Below are 14,683 nucleotides of genomic sequence, written 5' to 3' on the forward strand. Positions count from 1 at the left end.
GTTCATAAGAACTATGCCTGTATTGTCTATGACAATGGGGACTAGTAAAACATTTAGCATTATTAATAAGATTTCAGAGGATAAATTTAAGGGAGCAAACTGTTTTTGAATCCATTAGAAGCATCTGTTTACACAAGCATATGACATCTAATTACAAATTATTCTCATCTGGTCATTCCCAAAAGTTTACGATCATCTATATCACCTAGAAGTTTTGAAATTATGCATTCCAGAGACCCAGCCCTGGCTCTTCTGATCTAAGAAGTCAGTGATTTGGACAGGAGCTTGTATTTCAGTGAATTGTGAATGTTATTTTTAATAAAGTGATTTTGATGAAGAGGTTGGGGAACCCAGGGGCAACCCTTGATTTGTGAAATTTGTGATTCCACGTGTTTGAGAGCAACAGCTCTGCATGTATAATTCATCCTTTGCCCACTTTTAGATGACCTTCACCACACATGCTCCTACCAAACCACTCCCATGAGCTGGGATTCGGGGTCTCAGGAAGTCTCTTTTTCTTGTTGGAGTGTTTATTTCCTTCCCTCCCCCTCTCTGCCATGACAGTGCACACCCACTGTTCTTCTCAAACTTACTTCATGGAACATTTTATTCTCAGGTAGAAAATATGTAGACAGCTTATAATACTCCTTTCAGTAATATTAATCCTGTGTGTTTTATTTTCTCTTAAACAGCTACACGGAAGCACAGGGAGGCTTAATTTCCTTGGCCAGGATTTTTTTAAGTTTTAATGGAACTGCTAATATGACCTTTGAGTCATGACTCCCTTCTTGCTTTAATTACTTCGCCACTCCTTTTCATGACTGTTATGACTCTAGATTTAGCCTGTTTTGTAGTGTTTGGGTATTAAAATGGTATTACTGGATGTGCAGTGAAAGGGTCCAGCTTGGGCTAGAGATTTGCATAATTAGCTGCTAAGGTCTTCTTCTGTTGTTCATTAGAAATGGACTTTTCTTTTTTACCCACTTTTATGAGTGTCAGCAGTGCTGTTCTAGAATAAGACAATGAAAATGAGATCTCAGGCAGTCCATGAAATCATACTTAGAAAAGGAAGAAATGTGAGGATGGAGGTGGACAGGTTGGGGTCCAGGAAAGATGTCGAAAATGTAAACTGTCTGCACCATTGAATCAAGATAACCATGAATTTAAAACCTCCCCTTTGAAGCCCCTTAGTTCTCAGAGAAAACAGTTTCCCAAGGGGAAAAAAAAGGGTTCTGTGGTCAAATAAGTTTGGGAATTCCTCCTTACTCTAATTCCTCCCTTTGCCTCTTTTGAAAATTCACAGTGCACATTTTTACGCATTTAAGGTTCACATTTAATGTGCAAAACAACTCTGAGTCTTGCAAAGAAAACGATAAGCTTAGTTTCCCATTTTCAAAATGTATATGACCACGGGTGCTCCTGTCCACTTAACACTTTCAGGACTAGGGTTCCTTGGAAGACACTGTGAGGAGCAATGCTCTGAGTACATGAATGTTGAGGTAAATTAAAAACTTCTCTTTCAGTAAGATGGAATGAGTAAAGTTAAACCACATGTCTTTAGAAATGCTCACCCAAGTCACCACAGCACAGCTGAGGAAGAATTTATTCAGATTATGAAGTTTATGCTTATTTTATCTTTTTCTCCATGTCTTTGTTAGGGGACGGATGGGTTGACAAAAGACCCCATGGAAGAGCAAGTGTGTTGTGATGCTTTCAAGATGACATGATCAATAACACAACTGGGTGAGTAACTTGAAATAGAACTTATAAAAAGCTCCCGTTAGAAAAATGACTTTTTAATGCACAGGCTGACAAAATTTTTTTTCTCTCAAATTCATCAAGATGAGTGCTTTAAATGGTGTTAGTAATCCAATTATTACGTTCAATTTCTGAGTTAGAAATAGTTGTATTCCTCTATTTTGAAGATAATTTAGTCAATTACCGAAAAAGAATAATGCAGATACTTTAAATGCCACTTGAGAACCTAGCCTTCCTTTCAAATCCAAGCACTTATGATAATCTATATCAGAAAACTGTGTGTTTAAATATAGTAATTCCCTGTTTATGATTTACATGGTTCTGAAGTTTACTTCTTTTTTCCCCTTGGCACATTAGATTTCCCATGCTGCTAGTCAATTCAGTTCTAGTAATTTGCAGAGCATTTTCTGCAATTTTTAGTCATTTCTTCCAAACACATGGTAAATATCCCAACTGTTTGCTGAGAAATGAAGCCAGAAGGCTATGCTGAGACTTTGTACTAGTTACTAATGTGGACAGTCCACCAATGCCGTTTTTCTCTGTGTTTTTGCTGCATCTTACCTTCAATATTTGTGTAAGGTACACACCACCTCATCCAATTTACAGCTATTTGGCATATTTATCTTTAGGCAGCAGAGAAGTACAGGCGACTGGTTTTATGAGCACTAATACTGCCCCTCTATAAAGGGTTATTTAACTGTGCAGTCAGAAACCTCAATTTTGAAACAATGTAGGTCATTTTCAAAACAATATAAAGATCACTAGCTTATTCCATTTTGGAAATGGATTAATTTCTGTATTCTAATTTCATCTATTCAAGGTACATATCCTAGAGTGTCATAAATTATTATTTTGATTATTCCTCTCTGCCTGAGATGCATCGAGGCCGCATCTCTAAGGTGTGCAGAGCAATGTCCCTACCTTAGCAGCTGGATAATGCAGATTTTGTGATGATGGATAAACACATCCCCCCAGATGGTCCCTTTGGGAGGAATCAGTCATCTGCTTTGTTTCAAAGTTCACAAATTATTTTTTTAATGCCTCCCCAGCTAAAATAAAATCTACTTAAATATTTGAGATAACATTTTGCCATTAGAAAGAATCTGATTTTAAGGTATTCACCTCAAAAATGGCAGGTGAAAGCCAGTTAAAGGTAACAGGCCCTTCTTGTCATTTGGGGCTGAGGCAGCAGAGAATTAAGGATGATCATGTAACACCCATGTCTGAAAAGTTGGGAGTAAAGCATGAGAAGGGGAAGAGAGGGAAAATGGCCCCTAACCAGACACTGCCTGGTGTCAGAAAACCTGTGTTGCACCTCACTTTGTCCTATCTTGAAATAAGGCAATCAGATGATAGAGGACTATTTCAGCTTGGGGGTTAACATTTAGCTATTTCTTCAATTTTCTTCTCTTTTAACTCAAAAAAATAGAGCATTCTGGAGTTCTCTCCAATTGCACGTGGTAAGCAGAGATGAACTTGCCAACAGAGCTGAAGTCAAATAGAATAGTCATGACTTTAAATTGCTTATATCCCAAACCATCAAGTCTTTAGCCTTCTGGAATGCATTTACTCTTAAAAAGGAATGTGAGTGAACTAATGCCCTGGTACAAATGAGGCTGAACTCCTGAAAAGCCCTCCACAATTTCTGCCTCTCCAAAACTACGCAAAGAGAAAAAAAGCAATTTAAGATAAGTAGCACCTTCTTCTTCATTGATGGTCACGCCAGCTAGTTTGCATTTGTCAACACATTCTTCTCGGGTCTGGCCATCCGCAGACAAGTGGCATTCAATGCAGCTCCTGTGAACATTATTCAACAGAGTTGATCAGTTTGCGTTGGTGGAAAATAGCTATGTAGCTCGGATATTGCTTTAATGCTGCTACTGTGGTTCCGTCTCCAGGAGTGTCTGAGAGAGGATGTTGTGTTTTGTTACTTTCAGAAAGATGGTTGGGTGACGTCCAAGTGGAAATGCTGTATTCTAAATTCCACTCAGTAATCAATGTTCCCTGAGCCAGCCTTGGTAATAGTTACTATCCTCATTCATCTATAATGATTATTTCTGACTGGTTAGTTTAAAAAAAATTCCCAACAACAAAAATCTCAAATATTTTAGTATTTGACTTAGATTTATTTCCATTATACATTTTCCTGGGAAGGGTTTAAGCTGCTAAAATATGACTAGAGATTAGACAAAGTATGAATTTCTTAACAGAAATGATCTGTATTTTAACAAGAATTCCAAGAATTCGTATATGTCATGAATGAGTATTTTAAAGATTCACTTCTCTGTAACTCTTTTGAATGAGTCCAAGCCTTGATAAGGGTATTTTCAAAAGCTAATGATTACAACCTGGATCCTCATTAATGCCGGCTTTTTAATAAAAGATTGCTACTTAGAGAAAAGTGTATTTCTAAGAACACAGCCAAGGAATTAAGCTACTCTAATGATGTCTATACAGCAAAGTACATTTAGACACTGAGTTAATCCTGTGCTGAAAATCACTTTACAAACAGATTGTATTTGGAATAACCCAAAACAGCAAAAGTTTTTTGCTGTGGGCACACATCATGCTGCCTCTCTCTTCCCCTGGCCAAGGAAAGATACACTCTTCTAAGTGCCAGAAACGTTTCCCACCCTAACCCATGCCTCATCAAATCTCAGCGGGAACCACACTTCCTAAACTAAGCCTTCTCTAAGTCTTATCAGTTAGTTCCCTTGGAGTGGAAGCCTCTGAACTTCTCTGTAAGAAGGGCTTAGGGGCAACACTCTATGTGGGAGTGGGGATAGAAGTCTTATCTGGAAGTGAAAGCACACTGCGTTTTTCTAGGCTGTCTATTTACTTGGAGTGGCTTTGCAGGGGGCTGCTGGAGATTGTGGAAGCCCTTAAGACCTCTTCCCCTTTGTGCACCCCATTGATGGCTGTCCAAGCTATCTGGTAGCCTTATCACTTGCCATAGAGTTCCACAGCACCCTCTCTATCCCCTATTTTCACTGTCAGCCCAGATATCATTACAGTCACTTTTAAAATGTCTGTCTTTCCCAGTAGATGCTCAGCACCTGTGGCAGCAGACACTATCTATAACTGCCTCAGTCAGTACTGCATGCCCATGGCCTAATCTGACCTCTGGCCTATGGCACATACTTAAAACTTATTTGATAAATAAGTGCATAAATAAATAAATGGAAGAATGGACTCATCTCAGAATTAACAAACACCAAGGAAATCACTCTACCTGATTCTTCAAATTCAAACTACTCTGACTATTAATTTCATGTCTTATAAACCAGATTTAAGATTGAATCATGTTCACAGAGAAGATAGAATAGAAAAACAGTAGAATACCTTGAAAGGGCATTTCACATTAAATTCTACTCAAGTAAGTCTAACCCTGTGCCCACGTTTCTCTTGGCATGTGTCTGGGCAGAGTGAGAGAGAAGTTTTGACACCTGAATAGTGAGTAGCCACTGAGTGAATATCGATAATACTGATTTTCTCACTTTGCTTACATTGGAAATGCCAATGTCACCATTTGGGGTACTAGAGTTAACAAGAATATAAACTGCTTAAGCACGTTGGCTGCATAACACAGTATACCTGCAGTGTCAGAACAGCCAATTTGGAGATTTGCTTCACTTCATCTACAGATGTTGCCCTGCTGCCATTAAGAAGTTAGCTGCTAACCAAAGAAAGTTTTTTTAACTGGAAAATTTAAAAATGTGGTGGTTTTGTTGTTGTTGTTGTTCACACTGTATAAAAGAAAGTGGAATTCACAATTGCTGTGTAGAATAACAACCAAAGAAAGGTGCCAAAGAGCATGAGTGGTAAAGAAGACACAAGGAATTGAAGGCCAAGATCATCCTTCTGCCTCTTTGCCTTTGTGAGTTTATAGATAGAAATGAATCAGTCAGGTCAGGCTACAAACTTCTAGATAAGAATGAAGCTTGTCTGTTTCCCTTTAGAAAGCACTGAATGTGAGTGTCGTCAGTCTACCCCCAGGGCATTCCTGATATGTGGCTGGTTTTGTACAGGAGAGGCTATCTGATGTTATCAGTGTGGGACATCAGCTCAGCTTCCTCATGCTAGGCTTTAGCAGAAATGTGACATTGTGGTCCTGGATAATCAGCACTGACAGGCAAGTGGGAGACTGCTGTTCCGGGCCGCCGATCACAGGGGCCTTGCGGGTTTGTGTGTTTTGATGGATGCTTGGAGACTAAAGCCAGGAAAAGCAATCTGAGGTCTGAGCTTATGAAAATGTCATTATAACTTGGATCATCATGAAACCTACAGACAAAAAGGACTGAAGAAAGAGGAGACATTACCGTTTAGAATTACAGGGATCGCCGCAGGTGGGACAGCGTTCGCAGGTCGGTCCTGAGGCTCCAGGGTTGGTGCACACACACCTGCCGCACACACAGTCCCCTCGCCCGCTGCAGAGTGCCCCGTCTTCAGAGATGCACGGGTCCGTGCTGGTTGTGCAGTTACAGTGCTCGCCTGTCCAGCCGCTCCTGCACACGCACTCACCACAGTCACAGTCGCCGTTACCTGCAAAACAAAGCTCTGGGTTTCTCAGGGCTAAAACCACTTCCAGATCTTGGGGGCCACCTAATCTCTTAGCCTTAAACACCGTCAAAGAAATTGAAGAAAAAAATGAGAAGAAAGTGAGTCGGGGGGGGGGTAGTGTAGATACATTTTATGGAACATATTTTGCTAGCTGTGTAGATGTATTCATCCGGTCTCAAATGAAGACCAGATTGATTACCTGATGTTACATCAAACAGAATTTATAACTGGATGAAATGAGATCATCCAGAAGCCAATAATAGCTACTTGGTGTGTGTGTGTGTGAGATTATGTGTGTGTACACACAGTTGACCCTTGAACAATTCAGGGGTCTCACTCCCACCCCCAAAGTCCAAAATCTGAGAATAACTTTTGATTCCCCAAAACTTAACTGTTCATGGCTTACGGTTGACTGGAAGCCTTACTGATAATATAATCAATTAACACATATTTTGTATGTTATATGTATTATGTACTGTATACTTACAATAAACTGAGCCAGAGAAATTATTATTAAGAAAACCATAAGGAAAAGAAAATACACTTACAGTACTGTATTGTATTTATCAATACTGTAAGATTATGTCATCTGTTTACAAGATGAATCGTCTGTCAGTACATATCAGTATTGCCTTATATGATGCAAAATACTGCAGATGTTATACCTATTCCCTACACTACACATCAAAAAGGAAAAGATAGTGTGAAAAAGAAATTCATATGTATTTACAGGTAGAACGAACTATTCATGCATTGATAATGAAGAAGCAAGATGATTGCTTGACAATAGCCTAGCCTATACACTAATGAGTGAATTGTTATAAAATTTTTATGGCATACAGTATTATAGTCGTATACATACTATTTTTTTTTAAAAAACCCACTTATTTGTGATGACAGGCTGATATGCAGTTTCTCCAGTTATGAGAGAGGCATACAGTAATACAATGTTTTGAAAGCAAAGATATAAAACAGTAAGAAAACTGGGGTGGGAAGGGATAAACTGGGAGTTCGAGATTTGCAGATACTAACTAATATATATAAAATAGATAAACAAGTTCATACTGTATAGCACAGGGAACTATATTCAATATCTTGTAGTAACTTATGGTGAAAAAGAATATGAAAATGAATATATGTATTTTCATGTATGACTGAAGCATTATGCTGTATACCAGAAGTTGACACAACTTCAACAAAAAATATATATATATACACAAACCAGAGACAGAAAAATCAGTTAAGAGATTGTCCCAGCAGTAGAGGCAAGAAGATATGAGGCCATGAACAGCATCAGTGGGAATGGAGAGGGAAGGGGATGAAATTCAGGGCAGGGGGTGCCAGGGTGTGAGTGCCCCAGGGTGGCAGGGGAGGGGAAGAGAGAGGATAGGATCCTCCCCAGGTGACCAGACTGGGCTATGGGCTGGATGGTGCAGCTTTCTGCTGCTCTGAAATGGAAGTAACTCATGCTGTGCTTTATCCCCAGTGCCTGGCACAGAGAGTGCAGCTTGGAGTGGGGAAGACGATGTGTTCATTTTTGGTTCTGTTGAGTTTGAGGGACCTGTGGGTGGTTGAATATGATATATGGACCTGGAGTTTGGGTTTTGGAATTCATGAGGGATAGGTGGCAGCTGAAGCTGCTGGGGCTCGGATCACCTAGGGAAAGCAGAGTGAGAAAATCCCTGGAGAGCATCAGCATTAAAATATAATCAGAGACAGGGGTCCTTATGGATAAGACAGTGTAGGAGGGGTCCTGAAGAGCTGGCTACATACTAGTGTATGAAATACTGTAAAATGCTAAATAGAGGGTTTCAGAAAATGGGCTTCTGTGTTCTTCCATAATATTTTTGGGGTGTCTGTCATACACAGGATCCTAAATTGGCATTTGATGTTCCAAACAAACAACACTTACTTACAAATTTCGTAACTGATACTTTTCTTCTGGAAGAGAAATGTGCACCGGGCATTGCCTCGCAAGTTTTGCTTTTTCGGCAACATTCCAAAGGCACGTGGAAATGGTGGTGGGTTACTATGTAGCGTGTGAGTGTCCAGACATAGAGCCAGACTGTACAGGTTTGGAGCCTGGCCCCGGTACTTCTGTGCTGGGTGAAGTTGGGGAAATTACTCAACCTTTCTGTGCCTCGGTTTCCTCATTGTTAAGGAGGGATTATTAATGGGCCTACTTCATAGGATTGTTATGAAGATTACCTGAAATAATGTAGAACAGTGTTTGGAACAGTGCCTGGCCCATGAATAAACAGTATGTAAATGTAAGTTATTACTATTACTCCTAAACACTGTCCAGTAAGAAGAGTTGAAAAGCAAAATTACCCACCAGTATTAAAACTCCTGTAATTATAGTGAAAACCAAACAGATGTAAAAGAAATTACAAGTGAGACAGGTTTCCATTTGTAGGAGACGCTGCCATGTTCACTGTAGAAAGGATTCTGGGTTTTATCTTGTAAACTTAGGTCTAGTAAGTGGTTACTTTTTTGTCATGACCTGGCCTTCATCGACATTTTAAATGAACAAGGGTTCCTCATACTTTTAAACTGTGGGATCTGTTTTGCAAATTGTCTTCAGGATCATGTCTCATTCATCCTTCTGTCTACCACTTTACCTTAACACTGTTTCTTTCCCCGAAGTGGATACTCCCTAAAAGCTGACTGGCCAGCTGTGTGGATGGATCGACAAGATAGCCTTAGGGAGATAACATTGTTGGATTCTGATTGCTCCTGGTGTGTGTGTACAGTAATTTAGTACATATTTTATACACACACACACACACAAACACACACACACATACACACACACTAAAAAGACATACACTTCGCTAATGAAAGATGAGTTGAAATTTATCAGATCCATCACATTAAGACATATTCCAATGGCATTTCATAACCTGTTTAATTTGTAATTGAACTAATTAATTCAAAGCTAAGAATAGTTAGGTGGTTTAGGCCAAAACCATTTATTTAAGTTTTCTATGTAAGCTATCCTCTAAACTACAATTGCTTTTTGTTTCTTCTTCAACAAAAGGGGAAACTTACTTTCATGATAAGGAGAGATTTTTATATTGAAGTTTATTCTGAAAAATTCATACGGTGTATAAATATTGTCAAATGAAATGTCCATGTCCAGAGGCTTTGAAAATGCCCAACTGCTATCACTGCACATAAGAATTACTTGGAAGAAATTTTAGAAAACCTTTCCAAGAGTGCCTTTCAGAATTTAGAAACCCTCCTTTCTGTGTGGGCTTTCCAGAACCATCAACCAGGTCACAAAAGTTGTTAACTGATATCCACAAACAGCTAATTATCTGAAGTACCTGTTCATACAAAAACAACAACAACAACAACAACAGCAAAACTTTCACAATGGCTTCATGTAGAAGCAAGATGATAACCAATGATCAAGAAAAATGGATCAGGCTCTTTTTACAGGGCTAGAGCTTCCTGGAATGCCATTGACTGATAACTGTAAGGGCACAATGGCAGGAAGTTTTTTCTGTCATGCCATCTGCCTGTTAGAATTTTCAGTCAAAATTTAAAAGGCTCATGGAATTTGGGCAAGGGAAAAATATCAGTGGAGCCCTGTATCTGTGAGCATTTATAGATGGATGGAAGGAGGTGCAAGAAAAGAACATGGTGACAATAGCCCTTCAGGGAAGCTGCACACTGCAGAGTATATTAGTTGTAAAATAAGTGAGAGTTACCCAAGAAGTGATGCTGTAGCACAGTCAGCCTTGGTTGCAAACAACAGCAACGACAGAGTGTGTTCACAAAGCCAGATACAATTTTATCCTCCTACTAAGCACAATGCCAGGCACATAGTGAGTGCTCCATTACTCTCTGTTGAATGACTCTACTTTTATTATACCCTTTAAAAGAGAAAGTTACTAATAACAAAGTAACATCCTTTGAGATGTTACTAAACACAAAATAGCTTTTGAGAAACAGTCATGGTTGACGATCGGGAAATACCCCAATGTATGAAGGAAATGGGCATTGGTGAAGTTTTCTGAGTCCAGCTGAAGAAATAATTGTACTTTCTAAATAGAATTTCTTTAGCAATCACCGAATCTGATACAAAGAGAGGCACTATTGTCAGGCCCATCTGAACTGCAACGCACAGATCAAGGCAACTCCTTTTGAGCTCATGCTTTCACGTTCATGAGACAAAATAAAGTGAAAGACCATCAAGAAACCAGAAGAGCTGTGTTGCTGAACACAGCCCACCAGGTTACACAGCCTTAGATCTCTCTGACCTCAGATTTAAAGGGCAAAACATAGGTGGGGTCGGTATTGCTGCTATCTTGTATTCGATTACACTTAGGATTTTTTTTTTTTTGAAAGGCAACTGCCAATGTCTTGAGCACATATTTCATTACAGATTTCTATTAGAAATGCAATCTGGGGTTCTGCTGAATATCTGTTTTCTAAGGCTTGGTGACGGCTTCTGGTTTCAGACTGTCCTGTCTGCCTCCTGTGAAAAGAGGAGCAATGTGGTTTGGAAACACATCCATGCGAGAAGGAAATACACCTTTGAGTGAAAGGGGAGAGAAATGTGTCTCAATCTGGACAGACCCTAAACTTTTACTCTCTTTGGGGGAAGAAAGAAGGCAGCCTCAGAGGAATCTATTGGCAGCAACAGCTTCAGCGAAGCAATGAAACGGAGGTGCCCTTCTAAGGGAATCAAATGACTTTTCAAAGAGCTTGGGATTCTTTGAGGCTTCCTTTCTCGGGTCTTTTCCCCTGAAAATCAGTCTCTTTTATATGTTCCTGACACTGTGGTTTGAAAACATAACTTGCTTAGTTTTCTCTAAAGATAATGGCTTTCTGTTTTGAAAAGCTGTCTGCTCACACATAGTGAAAAAGGAAGACATGAGGTCTTGGTTTCAGCCATCAGTTAATAGTTCAACTGTAACACAAATCTGTATCATTTTAAAGTATATTAACACATTTGTAATTCTTGTCTGACTAGACTGTCCTTAAATATATATTTATATCTCTTAGGATGGTTTTATAATAGTCACTTTATATGTAATATATTCTTAAACTATAGTGATCTTATATTTGCAAAGGATATTAAAACATAAATCTCTCTGCTGTTTAAAATTTTTCCCAATTTCAAAAAATTTCAAGAGATTTTTCATTTCTACCCTTTCCATAGCCTTCTTCATATATGTCCTTATTCATCTTTATTATACCTGGCACCTAACCTAGTATCTGTCATATAACAGATGTTTAATAAATATGTATGGGATGAATGAAGTTCCTGAAAGTCCATCTGGTATTTCTGTGTTCCTTGTCCTTTGCGGTACGCTCCTTAAGCAGCCTAGCTTTTTATCTTTCCAAAGTAATAGGCATTTAAGAGTTGGATCAGATACCAGGGGCCTGATCCAGAAAAGTCTGGAAGATAATGGAGTTCTGATTACATGCAATTCTGTGGAGTCTGGGTAATAACCAAAGGCAAAGCATTTCCATCTTTTACCTACTTGCTCTTAGGAAAATAATAATAGAGATGTAAGTTCAGTTGGCAGAGATCTCCCCTCTAGGGGATGTCAGAGCCAGAAAAAATACAAGAGAAGATTAGTTACCTTAGGTCTAAAGGTGAACCCACTCAGCTGATCAGCTCATTTATTGAGCACCTACTGTGCCCAGGTAGTTGTGGAAGGCACAAAGGATGCACAGCCCTCCTTGATACCTGCACAGTCGCAGTGTAAGGTGAATCTGGACATAGCTTACCTCCACAGAGCAGCCCTTTGTGTCTCACGCAGGAGAAATTGTCACACTGGCAGTAAGGCCCATAAATGTTTCCATAGGGAGACAAGTGGCAGATGCACTGCCCACAGTAGCAGTCACCTCTTCCGCTGCACGAGGGATGTTCCGGGGCCTCCTTGCAGGAGTCTGTGCTCAGAGTGTCCTCCCCGCACTCGCAGCGAGGACCCATGTGGCCGGGGTTGCAGACACACACCCCACACTGGAAGGAGCCATTCCCACTGTTGCATTTGGAGCTGTTCACTTCCACTTCCTTCTGACAGTCACAGCTGCATTCTGGACTGACAAGTATTTCTAGGGCATCCCCCAGCCCCACGGGTTTTATGATAATGTTCCTGCTTCTTCTCTCACAGTTTGGTATACTCACGGTCACGCTGAATGAAGCCTGGAAAAGAAAATACTAATTATCTTCTTCCAGCCACCAAAATGCCTAGGAGGAAACAAAGCTGTGTGGGGATCAGGTTTGCCAAAAGCATCTATTAGAGAATCTTTGAAAATCGCTTTTGAAATTCTTGAAAGAAGTCCAACTTCAGTGCAGCAAGGTAACTTTGGACTGATGACCTGAACGTTTTTTCAGATGATCTATTGGCCATCTACTTACTGTGTCTCCCACCTTCATGTGAGAGCATTTCTTTTGGTGTGGAACGGGGGTGCTGTTGTTGCAGATGGCTGTGAATGACAGGTTGAGTCCTTCTGTGTCTCCTAACACTTCCAGCTCCACCTCGGACCGCAGTTCCTTCAGTTAAGACATAAAGAGTTGAATGAAGTCACAACCAAAAAATAGAACCAGAAAAGAAGAATCTGTGATTCATGTTCATTAAACAACAAATGAATAAAATTAAATTGGGTCTAAAAGAAATTCACCATATCACCAATCAAGCAGGAAAGCAAGCAATACACACACACACTTCACCGTATTTTATCGAATCTAAGACGCCATCAATGATAAGAGACACCATTATCTTATGACAATTAAGCTATGACAGAATACCTCAGGTTTGTTTTGCACAACATATGAATCAATCCCATCAGTCTATCATTGCTTTAAAAACTATTTTATCCATTCTGAGGGTTTGGCAAACTTCTCCATTCCTGAATTGTATTGCTTGGCACATTAAAGACAATTCTTTTGCTGGCATCTCAGTAAATAAATATATAACAGTTTCCTTTATTTGTATCTTAAGTACCATCATTTTTGGGTCCCATAAAGCAGCTGGTTGTTGCTTTGTAAGGAATTCAGAATTGAGTCATTCCTCCAACAATGAATGTCTGTTTCACTGATGTCAGTATTTGCTTCCCTGTTGTTCTATTTGGGTATATTTCTGCATATACAATAACTTTCCATTTCAATACCGAATCCTAGTACAAACTTGGAAGATATTTAAAAATGGCAGTTATACTCAACACTTACAATACCAACTGTGCACTTAGTGAACTGAAGTGCCAATAACATACACAGTTACTGCCAAGTTTATACATGTTCAGGCAGTGAAATCTACATTATGACTTCACTCTACTGAAAGCATCAGTAAGACATGATTAATTATAAAATGTATCCCAATTTTAGAGATGTTAAAATGTGGGAGAAACTGTGCCTTGAAATCAATGCTGGAATTTATAGAGTCCCTATCATACATTCAGTATAGAGCTAGATCTGGGGGAATGAGTACAAGACTGGATTTCTGCCCTCAAGTTGATCACCTTCCTGGAAAAAGCCAAGATGGAACCAAGTAAAGCATTTAACATACAATGTCAGTTAATATACCATTAAATTAGAAAAAAAAAGTGTAATACATAAGGGTTTGAGAGAGTTCAGAAAAGAGGGCGGTCAGTGAAGGTAGAAGTATTAGAAGACAGTCCTTAGGGGCTGGTTTGGATTGAGATGTGTGGAGTGAATGGCAGTGGTATTTTAGGAGAGGGGACTAGCAGAGAGAAAGCCCAGTGCCAGGAGTGGTATAGAGTGGAGATAAGAGGGGCTCAGACCAAGCCTGCAGCCCTACTGTCCTGAGAGACACAAGGCAACAAAGAGCCCTGAGGCTGGCAGAGATGAGTTCAGACCTGTGGGAAACATTTCCTGAAGCTTTTAAGCAGGTGCCCAATTGACTAGAAAACACAGCTGCGGGAAGGTGGTCTGGAAGGCTTGTGCAGGATAGGCTAGAAGTGGGGGTAGGAAGATGAATCAAGGAACAGGTGTGTTGCTGCATTCTCCCTGGCCCGAGGCGTGAGGATCAGGGACTAGGGGGTGGGGCTGGTGTACACAATGAAGGTGGAAGAGAGGAAGACTTGGTCTGGGGGCACGTGGGGTGTGGCAGAGGGGGAGGTGAAGGCAATGTTTTCCAGGAGGAAGAATGTTAAGGAAAGAGGAAGAGCTGTCTGTCTGGGCGAAAGCTAATGTTATTCTTCAGACTTTCTTTACTCCTCTTTCTTTTAGCAAAGAAAAGTCTGTATTTGGGGGACAAAACCAAATTACTTTTTAAAAAACAGAATAAAAACAAACTGTAAAATATTAAGAATTAAGTTACACTTCATCTAAAAGGATTTAAGTCCCTATACCCATTTCCTTAATAGAATTTTAAAGGCATAT

The 14,683-nt window shown here is 39.8% G+C and overlaps 1 protein-coding gene and 1 long non-coding RNA gene across 7 annotated transcripts in view; one reads left to right on the forward strand and one right to left on the reverse strand.

Moving 5' to 3' along the window:
• ITGB6 (integrin subunit beta 6) overlaps positions 1-14,683 on the reverse strand; it is a 115,998-nt gene that overhangs the window by 14,527 nt on the left and 86,788 nt on the right. For all 5 annotated transcript variants that reach the window (XR_006720524.2, XR_006720523.2, XR_012506855.1 and 2 more), the window contains 4 exon segments: positions 12,701-12,835; positions 12,067-12,484; positions 6,078-6,300; positions 3,458-3,555 (listed from right to left, as the gene is read on the reverse strand). Coding sequence is in view for 2 of the 5 variants with exons in the window: in XM_010971366.3 (XP_010969668.1) it covers positions 3,458-3,555; positions 6,078-6,300; positions 12,067-12,484; positions 12,701-12,835 (874 nt within the window). In the remaining 3 variants the exon portion in view is untranslated.
• LOC123613194 (uncharacterized) overlaps positions 1,497-14,683 on the forward strand; it is a 171,659-nt gene continuing 158,472 nt past the window's right edge. For both annotated transcript variants that reach the window (XR_012507001.1, XR_006720531.2), the window contains exon 1: positions 1,497-1,743. This is a non-coding gene — a long non-coding RNA (uncharacterized LOC123613194). The remainder of the gene's footprint in view (positions 1,744-14,683) is intronic.

This window comes from Camelus bactrianus, chromosome 5, assembly GCF_048773025.1.
Source record: "Camelus bactrianus isolate YW-2024 breed Bactrian camel chromosome 5, ASM4877302v1, whole genome shotgun sequence".
NCBI lineage: Eukaryota > Metazoa > Chordata > Mammalia > Artiodactyla > Camelidae > Camelus > Camelus bactrianus.